Here is a 19957-nt window from a genome sequence, read left to right on the forward strand (position 1 = left end):
CAGGACACAGGCCCCAAACCCCAGTATCACACAATATTCCCATATAACAAATGTGCACATGTACCCACATATCAACAGTAAAAGTTAATATTTTTCAAAAAAGAAATCATCTGACGATAGAAAATTCACTGGTAATAAGACAGACACAAACACAGAAGATTGTAACACTATAACTGTGGTGTGTATACTACTCATATCTTGAGTAGAAAGACTAAAACATGAACCCATCAAAAATAATAACTACAATAACTTCTCAAGACATAGACAATAAGATATGAATAAAAACAACAAAAAGTTAAAAAAGAAGGTAGATGAATTTGAAGGTTTTTTTTAGTTTTCTCTTTTCTTCCTTGTTTCTTTTTGTAATTGGTGTTAATATCAGTTTAAAAAAAGGGTGATAAGATGTTATTTGCAAGCCTCATGGTAACCTCAAATAAAAAACACAAAACAGATACACAAAAAATAAAAATCTAGAAATTAAAAACCAGAGAAAATCACCTTCACAAAAAGCAAGACAGGAAGGAAGGAAGAGAAGACTACAAAACAACAAGAACACAATAATAAAATGGCAGAAAAGTCCTTACTTATCAACAATAACATTGAACGTAAATGGACTCAGCTCTCCAGTCAAAGGACATAGAATGGATGAATGGATTAAAAACAAAACCAAAATCCAATGATCTATTGCCTACAAGAAATATACTTCACCTCTAAAGACACACATAGACTGAAAAAGAAAAGGGATGAAAAAAGATATTCCGTGCCAATGGAAACCAAAAAAGAGCAGAAGTAGCTATACTTATATTATACAAAATAGATTTCAAAATAAAAACCATAAGAAGAGAAAAAGAAGGTCATTATATAATGATAAAGGGGTCAATTCAGCAAGAGAAGTAACAGTTGTAAATATATATGCACCTTATACTGGAGCATCCAAATATATAAAACAAATATTATCAGAGCTAAAAAGAGAGGCCCCAAAACAATAATAGCTGGAGACTTCAACACTCCACTTTCAGCATTGGACAGATCATCCAGAGAGAAAATCAACAAAGAAACATGAGATTTAATCTGCACTATACCAAATAGACCTAATAGTTATTTACAGAACATTTCATCCAGCGGCGACAGAATACACATTCCTTTCCTGGGCACATGGTTGAGTCTCAAAAACAGACCATATCTTAGGCCACAAAACTAGTCTTTTTTTTCTTTTTTTTTTTTTTTGAGACACAGTTTCGCTCTTGTTACCCAGGCTGGAGTGCAATGGCGTGATCTTGGCTCACCGCAACCTCTGCCTCCCTGGTTCAAGCCATTCTCCTGCCTCAGCCTCCCAAGTAGCTTGGATTACAGGCATGCACCACCACACCCAGCTAATTTTGTATTTTTAGTAAAGTCAGGGTTTCTCCATGTTGGTCAGGCTGGTCTCAAACTCCCGACCTCAAGTGATCCGCCCGCCTTGGCCTCCCAAAGTGCTGGGATTACCAGCATGAGCCACCACGCCCAGCCAAAACTAGCCTCTAAAAATTCAAAAAAATGAAATCATATCATGTATCTTTTCTGACAACAATGGAATAAAACTAGAAATCAATAGGAGGAACTTTAGAAATATACAAACACAATTAAACAATATGTTCCTGAATGACCAGTAGGTCAATGAAGAAGTTAAGAAGGAAACTTTAAAATTTCTTGAAACAAATAAAAATGAAAACACAACACAGCAAAACCTTTGGGTTACAGTGATGGAATGCTAAGAGGAAAGTTTATAGAAATAAATGCCCACATCAAAAAAGTAGAAAAACACCAAATAAATGACCTAATGACATATCTTAACATAGAAAAACAAGAGAAAGACAAACCTGAAATTAGTAGAAGAAATAACAAAGATGAGAGCAGAAATAAACGAAATTAAAGCAAAAAAATACAAAAGATGAACAAAAGGAGAAGTTGGTATTTTGAAACAAGTCATGCACAGAAATACAAACTTCATACATTATCACTCATCTGCAGGAGCTAAAAATTAAAACAATTGAACTCATGGAGAAAGAGAGTAGAATGATGGCTACCAGAGGTTGCGAAGGGTAGCAGAGGTGAGGGAGTGGGGATGGTTAATAGATACAAAAATATAATTAGATAGAATGAATAAGATCTAGTATTTGATAGCACAACAGTTATTACAGTCAACAAAAATTTATTTTACATTTTATAATAACTATAAGATAACTGGAATGTTTATAACACAAAGAAATTATAAATGTTTGAGGTGATAAATACCCTATTTACCCTGATGGGATTATTATACATTGTATGCCTGTATCAAAATATCTCATGTACCCCATAAATATATACATCTATATTATGTACCCATAAAAATTAAAAATTAAAACAGAGATAGAGAATGATAAAGCAAATGTGGTAAAATGTTAAGTTTGGGGAATTTGGGAGAGGAATATACAGTAATTTTTCAACTATTATTTGACTTTTCTATAAGTCTAAAAGTATTTCAAAATAAAAAACTTTTCTTTAAAAAACAAAATTTAGCCAGGCCTGGTGGCGGGCGCCTGTAATCCCAGCTACTCAGGAGGCTGAGGCACAAGAATCGCTTGAACCCAGGAGGTGGAGGCTGCAGTGAGCCGAGATCGCGCCACGGCACCACTGCACTCCAGCCTGGGCAACAGATTAAGACTCTGTTTCAAAAAAAAAGTCTTTTTTTAAAAAAAGAAACATTTACTGATGCTGTACTAAGTACTCTTTGAAAGGAGATGAATAAGAATCCTTGGCCTTAAGAAATTTAAAAGTTGGCTAGGTGCGGTGGCTCATGTACGTAATCCCAGCACTTTGCGAGGGCAAGGCAGATTACTTGAGCTCAGGAATTCCAGACCAGCCTGGGCAACATGGCAAAACCCCATCTCTATAAAAAATACAAAATATTAGCTGGGCACCATGGTGCATGCATGCCTGTAGTCCTAGCTACTCAGGAGGCTGAGGTGGGAGATTCACCTGAGCCCAGGAAGTCAAGGCTGCAGTGAGCCATAATTGTGCCACTGCACTTCAATCTGGGCAACAGAGTGAGACCCTGTCTCAAAAGAAAGAAGAGGAGATGAGGGGAGGAAGAGGAAGAGGAAGAGGAAGGGTCTAGCAAAAGAGGAAAATAGCTAAGCCAAAATTCACAATACAGGGAAACAACACAGTGACAAGTTGGCCAAACACAGTCCTTTGGGAGCACAGAGAAACATCATTTAGTCCCTGCTATGAGAGAATATGAGTGGTAAGATAAATCAAAAAGAGGGAAGGTACATTTAAGGATCCCCAAAGATGTAATGTTTGAAATAAATTTTAGATGATGATGTCAGACAGGTTGCGTAGGGCGAAGCACTCTAGGCAATTGGCATGAAAAGGCCCAAGCATACTGCATTCGGAAAACTACAAACAGGGTTCTAAAAACATCAGAAGAGAACAGGAGGGGAGGAGGTTGGAGGGTATCAAGCCTCAGATCTTAAAGGGCCTTATCATGCCATATTGAGAAACCTGGCTTTCAACATACAGGCAATGGATGTGAACAGACATTTAAAAATGAAGTAAATCATCAATTTTGCATTTGAAAAAGCTCACTGGGTAGTGTGTGGAATTTGGATTGTAGAAATAAAGAGATCTAATAGCAGTTCATTGTAATATATCTAGAGAGAAATGCTGAAAATACTTTAAAGCTATAGGTAGAGAAAAGTGAAATTAAGGTGTTATTTAAAATGTCAAATCCAAAGGAATTTGTACAATTATATGTGGGAAACAGAGCGATTAAGTATAACTCCCACTTTTCCGGTTTAGGTAATACTGCTAGCCTTAATAGGGGTTAATGTTTCTGCCTGTGAAAATCATATATAGATGAAATTCAAGTTCTCCTGAACTTGAATCCTTATTAGTTTGTTTTTACAAGGACTGCAAACACAAATAACAAGAAGTGCTAACAGCAGAGTTAGAATAAGTCTCCTAAAATGTGTCTTAATGAAATTATTTTGAATTATAACTTTGTCATTTTCCTAGACTTCCTTGGGAAGGCAGTCCGTTCATGGCTTATAACTGCTTCATCACCAAGAGGCTTACTATACAACATTCCTACCTTTGAAATTCAAATGCATGGAGGCAAACAAGGAAAGCATTTTTCTCTAAGAACAGAAAGAACTGAAGTGAACAGTGTCTTTCTAAACTTCATACCTAATCCTCTAATAATGAATGGTGGGCTGTAATTGGGGTAAGTAGCTGTATTTTACCTCTAGGTGAGCTACCAACAAGACCTTGTGTCTTAATGCAGTCACTGAATGTATGCCCCCCAAAAAAATACAATGAGCATTTCAATATGAAAATAAGAGCTCCTACAAAGATCATATTGTTAAAGGGGGAATTGGCCAAAGTACTGCAGCATGAATTGCTGACTCTGGTGCTCTGAATGCTCTTTTGACTTAAAATCTTAAAAAAAAAAAAAAAAGAAAAAGAAAAAGAAACAAAGAAAAAAGAATAGCAGTATTAGTAACAGAACTTGAGAAACAAAGCTATGACTGTCATGAATGAAATGGACTTTACTAAAAGGACTAATTCTCTCAGACCATGTGGCTAACTGCAGAAATGAATGAATTAAAATTTCAGGAGCTATGACATGTATTTTCAGTCTTCCACTGTGACCCTGGGCAAGTCCCCCATCCTGTCTGTGCTTGTTTTCTCTTCAACATCAGGATATCGAGGCATAGCATTATAGAAAATGTTAATTTTTAATACTAATGTAAGAACGATTGGTTATAACATTAATTATGTTAATTTGTATGAGTTGCTCTACACCTCAAATTTCCTCATCTACAAACTGAGGCTAATACTAGAACTCACTGCAAAAGTTTGTTTGAGGGTTTTATAAGTATAAAATAATTATAGTTATTACTATTATTACTGTTATATTTGAGAATTTAATATATGTTATAGATGGAATTTCAAAGTATGATAATTACCATTGGGAAAGGAGGGTGAATTTGAATCTGTTTTGTTCTTTCATCACAATAAATTTCTCCAAGATCAAAAATTAAACATAAAAATAAAACTATAATTATATTAGAGATCTTAGAAAACAAGGTTATGATGGTGAAAATAAAAATAGTAGGTTGAATAGAAGAATGAAAAGAGTTGAAGAGCAAATTAGTGAGCAACAAGTTGAAGGAAAGTGGAAATTAAGGCCACAGCTATAGCTATTTTGAAAATAATGAGAGGTCTACATATCAAAACCCATGAGACACAACCATAATGGCACTCAGAAAATTTTCTAGCCTTCTACTCACATAAGAAAATAAATCATGGGGGAGAAAGGTGCTTTCCTTTCTGTCTGGCAAGAGCCATCAGGTAAGCCAAGAGAGCTGCATACAAGTACATTCAGGAGCTATGGAAGAAGCAACAGTCTGATATCATGTACTTTCTTCTGAGAGTCCCTGCTAGCAATATTGACAGCTCTCTGCTCTACCACAGGGCTCCACAACCCACCCAGCCCAAAACAGTGCACTGACTGGGCTACAATGTCAAGCAAGGTTACATTATATATAGGCTTCCTGTGCACCATGGTGGCCGAAAATGCCCAGTTCCTAAGGGTGCAGCTTATGGCAAGCGTGTCCATTGTGGTGTTAACCAGCTAAAGTATGCTCGAAGTCTATTGAAGAGGAGAAAGCTGGACTCCACTGTGGGGTTATAAGAGTACTAAATTCATATATATATACACACACATACACACACACATATACATATATACATGTACATATATTTTTATTTATACATATATACAGACATATTTATACATTTTATTTCTATATATATATTTCTTTTCTATTTTTTTTTGAGACAGAGTCTTGCTCTGTCACCCAGGCTGGAGTGCAGTGGCACAATCTCCACTCACTGCAACCTCCACCTCCTGGGTTCAACCAATTCTCATGCCTCAGTCTCCCGAGTAGCTGGGATTATAGGCGTGCGCCACCACACCTAGCTAATTGTTATATGTTTAGTAGAAACAAGGTTTCACCATGTTGGCCAGGCTGGTCTTGAACTCCTGGCCTCAAGTGATCCACTCACCTTGGCCTCCCAAAGTGATGGGATTACAGGCATGAGCCACCATGCCCGGCTGAGAGTCCTGAGTTCTTACTTTGGTGAAGATTCAACACACAAAATGTTTGAGGTTATCCTCATTCATTCACTCCATAAAGCTGTCAGAAAAAGTCCTGACACCCAGTGGATAACCAAACCAGTCCACAAGCAAACGGAGATGCATGGGCTGACACCTGCAGGCCAAAAGATCCGTGGCCTTGGTAGGGTCATAAGTTCCACCACACTCCTGGTGATTCTCACCGCGCATCTTGGAAAAGGCGCAATACTCTCCAACTCCACTGTTGCCACTAATGTAAGTAATGCTTGTAAAATTGATACCTAAAAAACAATTTAGGACAGTCATGTCTGCTTACAAGTGTTATTTGTCTGTTAAAACTAGTCTGTAGATTGTTTCATGAATTCTTTGTCAAATTATGAAAGTTAAAGTGCAATAATGTTTGAAAACTCTATAAGTGATGATGTATCTTGTTTCTAATAAGATAAACTGTTTCGTCTTTATCTAATTAGGGGGTTATATGGCAGTGTTTAAAACATACTGTGTGGTATAATAGGTTTAAAATAAATTCTTTAAAAGAAAAAAAGAAAAGAAATAATGAAAATAAATAAAGTATGCATATAACACAGGAACCTAGCAAAAAGAAATCAAAGAAATTAGAAGATACAAATTAACAGATAAAAGCAAAATTTAACGAACCAGGGGAAAATAGCAAATTGGATAAAAAAATTACAAGGTGTTTCTTCAATTAAAAAAAAAAATATAGAAAAAAACTTTGTGTCATTAAACATAACCAACACTAGAAATAATAGACAAACATAAATTTTAAAAGGATTTTAAAATTTTTAAATCCAGATGGCTGATTTGTCTAGAAAAAATACAAATTTCTAAAATTGACACAAGAGGTTAAAAATAAAGAAATAGAAAAGTTGTCAGAAACAAAGCCCAAAAAGTGTTATAAAGTTAGTTGGATCTTCAAGGAAAAAAAAATGGTCTTTTCTTTTTATAAATAATTCTAAATAATAGAAGCTGTGGAAAGTTTCCCACCTTATTTTAGGAGGCTAGTCTAACCCAGATGCTTAAACTTGACAAGAATGGCTAATCTCACTTGTGGAAATAGATAGAAAAACTCTAAATAAAATGTTGGTAAATTTAATGCAGTAATTACCTAAAATAACCTATGTGACCAAGCAGAGTTCATTCCAGGAATGTGAAGGTAATCAGCACCAGAAATCTGTTGATTAAATGCACTATGCTAACAGAATAAAAAGAGGAAAATTCTATGACTTCACGATCCTCTCAAAAAACCCAAAGAAGAAACAAATGTATTTTCATAACCATTCCTTATTTTTTAAAATAAAATAAAATAATTTTTAAATCTCTGTCACGCATTAACCTAAAGACAAAAAAAGTGAGGCAAACTTAACACAGAGTTTATTTGGGCCAAGTTTGAAGACTGCAACCCAGGAGCATAGCTTCAAGTTAACATGACTATACCCTGATTAGCAGTAGTTACTAGTGGTTTATAAAGGAAAAAAATGGGGTGGTTCCTAATTTGTTTACCAAGAATTTACATTAAAATAGCATAACCTATTGATCAGCTGTACGTTGTTCTTTGTATCACAGATTACAGGAACATGAAGATAACAGGGGAAGCAGCTAGTCAGGAAGAAAAGGCCTTTAAATGACTGGCCCCTGGGACATGGGTGCAAGGAGGGGGAGGGATGTGACTAAAGTGGCATATTCATGTCTCTCTGGGCCTGATAAATTTTTGCACATCTCACATAGCTCAGATGGCTCAGAGCTATTTTTCTTTTCTCACCTACTAGAAAAGGACATGTCCTTAATTTAATAAACGATGTTTACCAGAAACAGCAAACATCATATTTGATGGCAAAATATTAGAAGCATTCCCATTTGCGATCTGAGAAACTAAAGTAGATGCCCCTTTATCAAGTAAGGGGGACCCTAAAGTTAAGGTAACAAAAGTTACAGGTTGAGGCATGACAACTTCTTAAATTCTCATGGCTACAAGTAAAACGACACTCTGGCTAAATCCCCTAGCAATATTGGACACCTCCTAACTCTGACTTATGATCCAGACCACTACAACTCTGATCAGACAGAGGACCAGCCTTACAAACATTCTTTTCTGATAAACAACTGCAGACCTTAAGCCAGTTTCAGCCAGCCTATAGAGGCTGTGCACTAATTGTCTTTGTGTCCTATAGTTCACCTTTTGATGTAAAGAGCCAAATTCCATCTCATTTTAATGGTAAAACCTGCCACAAAGTGAACATGGGATGTATGTTACATATATGTTTACCCACTATGTGCTTGGCTCCCCTCATAAATATGTATAGCTTTTCCCCAAAACCTGCCAAATATGTATGATTCTATTTTATAAGACAGACTCTGTGGAGCCTAAAACCAAACTTCCTCTTCCCTGCTCGAAGTTACAGCACCTTCAGTCCACACTGGAGACTCTCTCTTCCTGGTCTACAAACTGATATTGCCAATAAAGCTCTCCTTTCTACTATCTCGCGCCATCATGGTGGTCATTTGGATGACACATTAAAATAAGGGTGAAGACAAAATGCTATCATCATTATTATTCAACATACGACACTGCATAAATTATAAAATGTCTACACAACAAAAGGTGTCATAAAGTTAAACTAGAAACTCTATTAATAATATATATAGAATAAATGGTTTCTATTGAAAATACATATACATACAAAACTACATGCATATAAAAAGAGTTTCTAAAAATAACAAGAAATAGGCCAAGCGCCATGGCTCATACCTGTAATCCCAGCACTTTGGGAGGCCGAGGCAGGCAGATAACCAGGTCAGGAGCTCGAGACCAGCCTGGGCAACATAGTAAAACCCCGTCTCTACTAAAAATACAAAAATTAGCCAGGCTTGGTGGCACACACCTATATCCCAGCTACTTGAGAGGCTAAGGCAGGAGAATTGCTTGAATGCAGGAAGCAATGGTTGTGGTGAGCCGAGATCATGCCACTGCACTCCAGCTGGGGCAACAGAGCGAGACTCTGTCTTAAAAACAAAAGAAACAAACAAACAAACAAAAAACAAGAAATAGACAATCCAATAACATCCTTTTTGCAGGGCTATTTGACAATAGCTATCAAAATTTTAAATGTTTATTACCTTTGGCTCTGCTTCCATTTTTATGAACGAGCTTTAAAAAATTAACACAAATGCTCAGAGAATATATATACACACATATATATTTCATGTGTGTATGTGTATATATACACATATATACATATATATGTATATATATGTATGTATATATGTGTGTGAATATATATGTATGTGTATATATACATACACACAGACTCTGTGGGGCCTAAAACCCAAACTTCCTCTTCCCTACTCAAAGTTAAAGCACCTTCAGTCCACACTGGAGGCTCTCTGTGTGTGCATACATATATACACACACAAGGATGTTTGTTGCAGCATTGTTTACAAGAGAGAAAAATTAGAAATCTAAGTGTACTAAATGTTGAGTGGTTAAATAAATAATAGTATTCATACTACAAAATACTCTCAGCCCTTAAAAACAGTGAAATAGTCCGGGGCACAGTCGCTCAACCTGTAATCCCAGGGAGGCCAAGGCGGGTGGATCACTTGAGGTCAGGAGTTCAAGACCAGCCTGGCTAATATGGTGAAATGCTGTCTCTACTAAAAATACAAAAATTAGCCAGGCATGGTGGCACATGCCTGTGATCCCAACTACTTGGAAGGCTGAGACAGGAGAATCTCTTGAACCCAAGAGGTGGAGGTTGCAGTGAGCCAAGATCACGCCACTGCACTCCAGCAGACAGAGCGAGACTCCGTCTCAAAAAATAAAATAAAATAAATAAAAATAATGAAATATATCTGTATGAACTGATATACCAGGATATATGAGAAAGATTAAATGAAAAAAGTAAGCAAAAAACAACAAATATCATATAATTATTGGACTTATGTGAATATATCATTTTTATAAAATATAGTAACAATGATGTAAGGACACAATGATATTATAAGGATACAAACCAAATGGATAACTTCTAAGAAGGGAAGTAGAAATTGGCAGTCTAGGGTAGAAATCAGAAACAATCAGGAAAGAAACTGGGATTTTCAGGCTTTACTGAATATACTTTTAATTAATCCAAATTTTTAATATTAAGAATGTATTCAGTGTCACCCTGCTAGCTCAACTGGTAGAATAGAGACCAAAGAATGTGTGCATACAGCAGCATTATTCATAAGAGCCAAAAGGTGGAGGCAACCCAAATGTCCATCAATTGTTGAATATATAAACAAAATGAGTATCCATAAACTGGAATATTATTTGACGATAAAAAGGAATGATGTATTGATACATGTTAAATGACATACTGATACATGAATCTTCAGAACATTATGCCACATGGAAGAAGCCAGTCACCCAAAAAACAAACATTTTCTATGATTCCATTCATTTGAAATGTCCAAAGTGACTAAATCTATAAATACAGAAAATAGATTAGTAGTTGTTTAAGGCCAGGTGAGGGGAAAGGGAATGGAGTTCTGGGGTGTGATAATACAAGGGATGGCGGGGTTCTTTCTGAGAAGAAAACGTTCAAAATTTGATTACAGTGTTGGTTGCACAGCTCTATGAATATACTAAACTCATTTAATTGCAAACTTTAAATGAATTAGTTATGTGATACGTGAATGTCAATAAAACTGCTACAAAAATAACAATAATCCAACAAGTTTAGAAACTTAATCCAAAAGAGAAAGTAAAGAGATACAGCTTGCTAAGAATGCAAAGAAAGCCAGAATAGAGAAATTTAGAGTCTTACAGTACAGGTACCACACAAGAGTGGGACACAGAAAGAAAATATTAGAACTTCAATTTCTATTTGATTTTTACATAAAAAAAAAAAAGGAAATTAAGTTTTACTAAAATGTATAATATGGTCGACCAGTGCCTTTACTCAAAGGATCCCATGGCTTGTGAGGTTGAAGAGGCATCCTGAAAAAGAACAAGAGTTCCACAAGGAGGCAGGCTGACCATTTATTCATTTTTTTTTCCTTCTCAGCATATTGCAATATTTGACCGGTTAGGTGAATTTATAGATTATACTATTTAGATTTAACAAAATACATCCCTCCTAAAATGAGTAAGTGGCTGCAAAAGAATCCTGCAAATAAAACATTGCATGAAGCTAATAATTGCATTTTTGTGCACAAATGAACAACAGGAAAATGGCAGAGCTTACCTATTATGATCTCTTCTGTGGATAATACAGATAAATATTAACAATATTTATATTTATATTTGTTGCATGAATGAATAATATGAAAATTATGAAAAACAAGAAGGAACACTAAGGAAATTCAGTAAGCAATTCTTCACTTTGAGTACATATACCTATATTGTTACACCATCCTCCCCCAAACAGAGTGAGTATAGATAGAAATGTTGATCTTTATTATTAAAATCACATAAAATGGAAACACATTAGGAATTTACACATGGATATGTTTTATGTAAAAGACTAAACTACAGGCTGGGCATGGTGGCTCATGCCTGTAATCCCATCACTTTGGGAAGCCAAGATGGGTGGATCACCTGAGGTCAGGAGTTCAAGACCAGCCTGGCCAACATGGCGAAACCCCGTCTCTACCAAAAACAGAAAAAATAGCCAGGCGTGGTAGCGGCACCTGTAATCCCAGCTACTCGGGAGACTGGAGAGGCAGGAGAATGGCTTGAACCTGGGAGGCAGAGGTTGCAGTGAGCAGAGATCGCGCCACTGTACTCCAGCCTGGGCAACAGAGCAAGACTCTGTCTCAAAAAAAAAAAAAAGGAACAACAACAAAAAAAACTACAAGGGATCAGGTTATTTTCATGTAGCAAATTTCTCATTAATCTTATTGGAAGCATGCCTTTAACACTGTGTTTTAATTCATTCAAATATACAAGGGCAACAGTGCTACACAAGAACCTCTAGAGTATATTAAAACATTCAAAGACATTGGGAAGTAGACCAAAGCTGTGCTGGACTCTATAAGAAATTATGTTTCTTTCTGATAACTAAAGACACCCTGTTTGCTGGTTTAAGGATCAAAGAACATTTTCAAGTTGTAGTAAAATATATTATCATCAATTGACACATGGTGGTAACAAACCAAGTAGGAAGAGCTTAAGGACTTGATGTGAAAGAAAAAAGTTAACATAAAAAAGGCTAAAAACAGCAAAAGTAGAGGCCGGGCGCGATGGCTCATGCCTGTAATCCCAAAACTTTGAGAGACCGGGGCGGGCGGATCACCTGAGGTCGGGAGCTCGAGACCAGCCTGACCAACATAGAGAAACCCCGTCTCTACTAAAAATATAAAAGTAGCCGGTGTGCTGGTGCATGCCTGTAATCCCAGCTACTCGGGAGGCTGAGGCAGTTGAATCACTCGAATCCGGGAGGCGGAGGTTGCGGTGAGCCAAGATAGCGCCATTGCACTCCAGCCTGTGCAACAAGAGCGAAACTCCGTCTCAAAAAAAAAAAACAAAAACAGCAAAGGCAGAGTCAGAAAAGTTCTTGGCTAAAGTAGCAGGTGAGAAACTTCATTTTATGAGACTTCAGCCCCGTTAGTCAGAACAAAGTATTTCTACAAAGTACCTGTAACTGAAAAGATCCTCCCCGAGACATCACTAAACGATTACTCTGTAGCTAGGGACTGCCATCAAATTAATTCCCTAAGTGACAGTTCAGAGATTCTCGTGGTTTTTTTGTTTGTTTGTTTTTTGTTTTTTAAAGAGGATGCAGAGACCAAGAGGGTTTTTGTGTTTGTTTTCAATGAATATTTAGAAAGAAGGCTTTTAAAAAAGCAGTATCAACTGGCATGTAAGACAAAGAGAGTTCAGTGTGGATTTGGGCATTTCTGCTGAAGCCCAGTAGAAAGGGCGCACTAATTACAGCAAGAAAAGGAAAACAAGAATCAGCATGGATGAAGCAAAAAACATACAACCCATGGTAGTATGTGCGATGTGATCTTTTTTGCAAGCCCAGCCACGTGTCCTTATAGAATCCCAAGGGTTCTACCTGCTCCCCGGGACCAAAAGCAGCGCCCCAAGGGAGCAGCCAAATGCTGTGGACCCGAACCAACCCACGAGATCCCAAAGCCCGGCGTCTCCTCTCCCCAACCTGAGATGTTCTGCCACCTGGACCCGACGCATAGCAGGGCTCTCTGCAGCCATATTTCGCTAGATCCTTCTTTCTTCTGTAGTTCCAAATGGTTAAGCAAAGCTCCCAGAGCAATCACGAGACTTCTCTGACAGGAGCCGTTTTCTTCCGGGAGATAACCAGCTCCCGCCCTGCGGAAATCCTGCAGCTTCGCTGAGGTGGCTGCTTCCAATCGCCCCGCCTCTGGCTCCTCCTCCCTGGACTCAACCAGGGTTCCCTCCAAGCAGCAGTCGGGTACAGCCTCTGTTCCGCTCTTAGCTCCCAGGGAGGGACTAGGACCTCGCAGGAGCCCCTACGCCGAGGACGTGCGAAGCTGCCTAGTGAGGTTTTCTTTTTGCGCCATGTGGATGTCTGAGAACAGTGTCATAACCTGGCGCCTTGCATACACCTAGTTTCTGATCTGTCTTGGGCTGTGTGTTTTTTTGTTTTGTTTTGTTTTTAAGTTATGTTTTGGTCTTTATTTTGGTCTTTATTGTCAGCAGCTACTCCCCAAACAACACTAAAATGTTTAGCTATTGCTTCTTTTGCAGATTATTTCCAAATCAAGCAACGTAAAATTGATGTATCACTTGATTTAAATAGATTTGCATTTATAGTTAGAGGCATTCGTAGGCTTTCCTAGAACACAGTTCTGAAAAGACGGAAACACATGCCTTTTAATGTGCAAGACCCCTTAGCATCCAGTTAAACCTCTTCATTTTTCACTTACCTAGAGAAATCCTAGACGCCCTATTTTAAAAAGTACACTATCCCCAGTATATCATTTACTTTTCCTTCCTTCATAGTTCTCCTATTTGCTTACGTATTTATTGTGTGTCTCACCACCTCCATCATCACTACCACTAGAAAGCAACTGGAGGCAGGCAGGCAGATTAGTTTTTAATGAATAGGTAAGATAAACTGAATGAATGATGAAGGATGAAGTGAGGTCCCTGAGGTCACAGTGATCATTGGGAGCAAAATTGGAATTAAAATTCAGATCTATTAACTCTCAATCTAGTGCACTTTGCACCTCAGAAATGTTGAGATTAAACCCAAGTGAAGGCCGCTAGCAATACACCTATCCAAAGTTTCCTGATTAAGAAAGTTTGGGCCAACATGCCCAACATACTAGTGGTAGTAGCATAACTCAGAGAGATTCTGTAAGTTGTATACATCAGTAAGCTGCTGCTCCAGAATTTCTGTATGTATATGCATACTTTGTCTCCATGTGTCCTTCCCTCTTCTGTATACATGTATACAGGAGGAAGGGGGAAGGACACATGGAGACAAAGTGTGAAGGGACAATAAAGCATAGCCAAAGAGTGGCAGCCCCTTGGCACCCCTTTGGGTTATTACTGTAAATGGTACTTCAAAGAAACAAAGTTACTCTGGTCTCAGGGCAGCTTTCTCACTACTATTTCAGTCCCTCTTTATCATTTTCAAATGAATAAATTATATCTTCTTGTTTCTGAGCCCCAATAAATCCCAGTTTGATGTTCATTTTGGTTTAATTTTGAGTAACAGGCGTCATCACTGTCACTTGTAAATAGTTTCAATAGGGAGGTAACCTAAATTTTTAAAAATGTAAGATGTTTAAGAACATCAGTAAATACAGAAAAGAACAGAATCTTTTTTTTTTTTTTTTTTTTTGAGATGGAGTTTCACTCTTTGTTGCCCAGGCTGGACTGCAGTGGCACGATGTGTGCTCACTGCAACCTCCACCTCCCAGGTTCAAACGATTCTCCTGTCTCAGCCTCCTGAGTAGCTGGGATTACAGACACCCACCACCACACCCGGCTGATTTTTGTATTTTTAGTAAAGATGGGGTTTCACCATGTTGGCCAGGCTGGTCTCAAACTCCTGACCTCAGGTGATCTGCCCACCTCGGCCTTCCAAAATTCTGGGATCAAAGGCGTGAGCCACCGCACCCGGCCCAGAATCATTTTTTATTCAGATGTTTCTAATGTAATATTTTGCATTAGTTGAAAAATAATAAATTTTAAAGTTTTGAAATTTTTTTAATAGTCCAAAATAAACTCATTTTATACAGGGTTAAAAAAAAATGACTGTAGGAACTGTTTCATAAAAGAATACTTCCTGTTGAATGTGTATTTGATGACCGAACATTAACTTTGCTAAATGAAACCAGATGGCAAATCATTAGTTTGGATCTTGGATACATTGCTATTGCAGTCTCAACAAAACTGATGCAGACTAGAAAGCACCTTACAGAGCAACTAGTAAAACATCCTTTTTTGAAATGATTGGTCCAAAGGACAACAGGATAACAGAGCTGGAATTAAAACTTAGGTCTCTAGACTCCTAGCCGAAAGGCCATACCACTTCTGAATGTGTGACCTTTGTTGAGACCCCAGTAAACTGTGCTTAAATTATTGAAAGTATTAGAATCCTTGTCAAAAATTAAAATGTGTACCTTATAATTTTCATAAAGTATTGCTATTAAAATAACCTGTCCAAACTACTAGATAACCCCAAATAGACACCAAAAACAAAACCAACATTACTTTCTTATACTACCTTCCTAACGCTAGGCATCTTGCTAAGTAAGCACTTTGCATATATTATTTTCTCTTTAAACCTTTCCAACAATCCTTATGGGATAGAAAAATATTATTTCCTTTTCAATTTCAAGAAGATATTCCTTTAGTTCTTATTAGACATATCTAATAGTGAAAATATTTAAACATTTGGCTGGGCGCAGGGCTCATGCCTGTAATCCCAGCACTTTGGGAGGCCGAGGCAGGCAGATCACCTGAGGTCAGGAGTTTGAGACCAGCCTGGTCAACATGGTGAAACCCCATCTCTACTAAGAACACAAAAATATAGCCAGGTATGGTGGCGGGCACCTGTAATCCCAGCAATTCGGGAGGCTGAGGCTGGAGAATCGCTTGAACCTGGGAGATGGAGGTTGAGTAAGCCGAGATCACGCCATTGCACTCCAGCCTGGGCAACTAAGAGTGAAACTCCGTCTCAAAAAAAAAGAAAAAAAAAAGAAAATATTTAAACATTTATATTTTACAGTGCTTTTATGTTCACAAATCCTGAACCTCTTGGTTCTTTGCTTTTAGTAGGCACAGTTACAATAGGTTTAGAATCTGAATTATAAACTAATAAATGGTATATTATGATGGAGTCTTAAACAGATACCTAATTAATAAACTTCAAATTGTTTATCCTCAAAGGATATTAGTCTCCATTCAGATAAAATATTATAGCAAACTAAACAAAACAAACACTAAAATGACATAAAACAAAAACTTGATCCAAAATATGAATTAAAGCATGGGTGTTAAGGGTCTTACAGACCTGGCTAATGCCTACTGATGTTTCTCAGCTTAGAAATCACTTTCTTCAGGGAGTTTTCTATGTTCCCTGGGCCTATCTCTACCCAAAACTAAGTGTCTAAGACCATAGAGGGATTGACCATTTATCTGGAATAATGTCATTTCTGTGGTTTAATCTGTTTGTGCAATCCCTGGAAAATATTTCCTATTTTGACTTATAATAAAAACTATTGTTCGCAATTGGGAGACTCTACTTCAGTGACCTATTTTGGATATTTTCTCATTATAGTAAATAATATGTAATACTTCTTTATGTTTTCTTTATAATGATGGTACATTCCATTCCTTCTTCTTCTTTTTTTTTTTGAGACGAAGTCTTGCTCTTGTCGCCCAGGCCAGAGTGCAATGGAGCGATCTCGCTCACTGCAACCTCCACCTTCCGGGTTCAAGTGATTCTCCTGCCTTAGCCTCCCGAGTAGCTGGGATTACAGGCGCCTGCCACCACGCCCAGCTAATTTTTGTATTTTTAGTGGAGATGGGGTTTCACCATGTTGACCAGGCTGGTCCCAAACTCCTGACCTGAGGCCATCCACCCGCCTTGGCCTCCCAACGTGCTGGGATTACAGGCGTGAGCTACCGCACCTGGCCCCTTATTCTTCTGTATATAGAATAGATACTGCTCTCTAGTGTATATAATCATTAAATGGCAAAAAATAAACTCATGAATCAGAGAAATCTGTATTTATGTAGTTATGGAGGAAATAAAAATTGTGCAAAAATGCTTTAACTGAACATAGATTGTTTTGCAGAGTGAAAAACAAGGCAAAACAAAATGAAGCCTCTAAGCACCTTCTGCTTGCCCAGTCATACAAAGCATCACATCAGTCCTCTAATTACTTGTGTTTTCTGTCTAGTCTAAATTTTGCTACTCAAAGTGTGGTCCTCAGAACAGCAGCATCAGCATCACTTGAAAGTTTTTAGAAATATATTATCTTGTGCTCAGACCTACTGAATCAGAATCTACAATGCAAGTCAAACATGTCATTTTAAATTTTCTAGAAGCCACTTTCAAAACAGTAAAAAGAAATGTTGAATTTAATATTTTATCTAATATACCAAAATATCATTTTAAATATATTTTAAATTATTCAGAAATTTTACTTTTTTATAATAAGTCTCCAAATTCCAGCATATCTCAATTACAGCATATCTCAATTCTGATGAGAAACGAGTGACTGCTATTTTAGACAGCACAGAGCTAGACTATAAGCTCCCTGAAGGCAAAGACTGTTTTACTCTGATTTTACAGACTCAGGCTCAGTGTTGAGCAGGCACTCAAGGAATGTTTAATGAAGGAATCAATTAATGAAACTGGATTTGTGTGGTTCAGCTACTTTGTGACCCTAGGTAAGTCTGAAATTCCTCTTCTCTAAAGGGAGATAAAAACAACTACTTCATAGGGTTATTATGAAGATTTTAAAAACCATCCCAACATTCTCTCCAGTTATTCTCTATCACCTAAATCTGGTTTGCTGTCTTTAAAGCTATCTGAAATTACATTATGTATTGATTTTTATACATATTATCTGTCACCTCCACTAGAATTCATATTCCATGTTTCATCCATTATTCTATCATTCATTCATTCATTCATTCAACAAAAGTTCTCTGGGCTACTATGTTCTAAGCACAATTCTAGGCACTGGGGACACAACAATAAACATAAAAAAAAGCTCCTGCTTTATGACAAATTAAAATTAGTTAAGCAAATAAATGAATATGTTACAAAAATTGATGCAAACTCTGCATCTAGTATGTATTCCATGATTAAAATGAAATTGAATAAACAAAAATTTAGATTCTGCAATTAGAAGTTTACATTTCAAGCTTACAGTGTACATTAGCCCGATCAAATTACAGACAAATTGCCCCAATTTAAAACTATATTTTGTCTTTTCCTTTTTATTTCTTTTTATTTCCTTTTTTTTTTTTTTTTTTTTTGAGACGGAGTTTTGCTCTTGTCACCCAGGCTGAGTGCAATGGCACAATCTCGGCTCACTGCAATCTCTGCCTGCCGGGTTCAAGCGATTCTCCTGCCTCAGCCTCTGGAGCATCTGGGATTACAGGCATGCACCACCACGCCCGGCTAATTTTTGTATGATTAGTAGAGATGGGGTTATAACACATTGGCCAGGCTGATCTCGAGATCCTGATCTCAGGTGATCCACCTGCCTCGGCCTCCCAAAGTGCTGGGATTACAGGCGTGAGCCACCATGCCCAGCCTTCCTTTTTATTTCTTAACCCAGAAACTAAATATAGTACCAAGAATCTTCAAACAAGACAATTCTTTCCTCACCTTGTCATAACCATCCAATATTGCCCACCTCAATGCGGAGCTGATTATGGTTATTATCTTAAGCAATTTTTTCTTTTTTTTTTTTGGAATACATTTGCTAAGGCTCTCCAGTGACTGACATAACTGCATCTACTGGTTGTCAATTGGCTTCCGCTCAAAATAATACTTAGGCCAAAGTAGCATACTTTGGGGTGGCATATTCTGAACCCCTTCAATGCTTAATCATACTCTATCAGCATATTCTTCCTATGTTAACTATAGAGATGAAAGATATAATTGCAGTCTGGAGCATTCTGAAGGCTTAGTGTAAGTAGTTGTTGGTTCCCTTAATCCTGCCTCCATCTCTATAAATCGTCCCTTCATTAAACACTTTTCTGTTAACTCCCCTGAGTATGCTCTGAGTTTTCTTTCCAGACCTTTATTAATACAAAAGGAGTCCTCTTGTTCTGCTCTTCTAACACAGTGTTCAGTTTCCCCAAATTAATATAGCAAAAAAAAATTGAAAAGATGATTGGTCTGAAAGGATGCCAAATCATAAACCTGTTTGGTATGACTCAGCCAAAGCCAGTGAAGAGTCATGAATGCTAAAGTGTACTTAAACACATCACATTTTCACTGAGAATTTTCTATAAGCAAGGCATATGCTGCGTTTCAGAGGATTCAGAAGTAAGAAAGATAGTTGTGTCCTCAAGGAGTTTTCTGTTTAATAATGAATGAATGGAAATAATTGTAATACAAGATAGCATACAATTATGAAAAATATATTTTTAAAGGATCAAATTATGCTGGCAATTAAACTGTCATTGGATTTTTGACAGAGATGTCAAGACAACTCAATAGAAAAAGCATATCTTTTCAACAAATGATGCTGGAACAATTTGATATCCATATGCAAAATAATGAACCTCCACATTCATTCACACTATATACGAAAATTAAATTTGAA

General features: G+C 37.2%; 1 protein-coding gene across 10 annotated transcripts in view; it reads right to left on the reverse strand.

Moving 5' to 3' along the window:
• GALK2 (galactokinase 2) overlaps nucleotides 1–19957 on the reverse strand; it is a 244345-nt gene that overhangs the window by 216570 nt on the left and 7818 nt on the right. For 8 of the 10 annotated variants that reach the window (XM_021940543.2, XM_017960603.3, XM_021940541.2 and 5 more), the window contains exon 1: nucleotides 13330–13683. The exons of 1 other annotated variant lie outside the window; for it this stretch is intronic. In XM_021940543.2, coding sequence (XP_021796235.1) covers nucleotides 13330–13382 — 53 coding nt within the window. In that variant the 5' untranslated portion in view covers nucleotides 13383–13683. Of the gene's footprint in view, nucleotides 1–13329; nucleotides 13689–19957 lie in introns of those variants that run through there. One more of the 10 variants, XM_017960602.2, reaches the window with a different exon arrangement.

This window comes from Papio anubis, chromosome 7 (genome assembly GCF_008728515.1).
Source record: "Papio anubis isolate 15944 chromosome 7, Panubis1.0, whole genome shotgun sequence".
NCBI classification, from domain to species: Eukaryota; Metazoa; Chordata; class Mammalia; order Primates; family Cercopithecidae; genus Papio; species Papio anubis.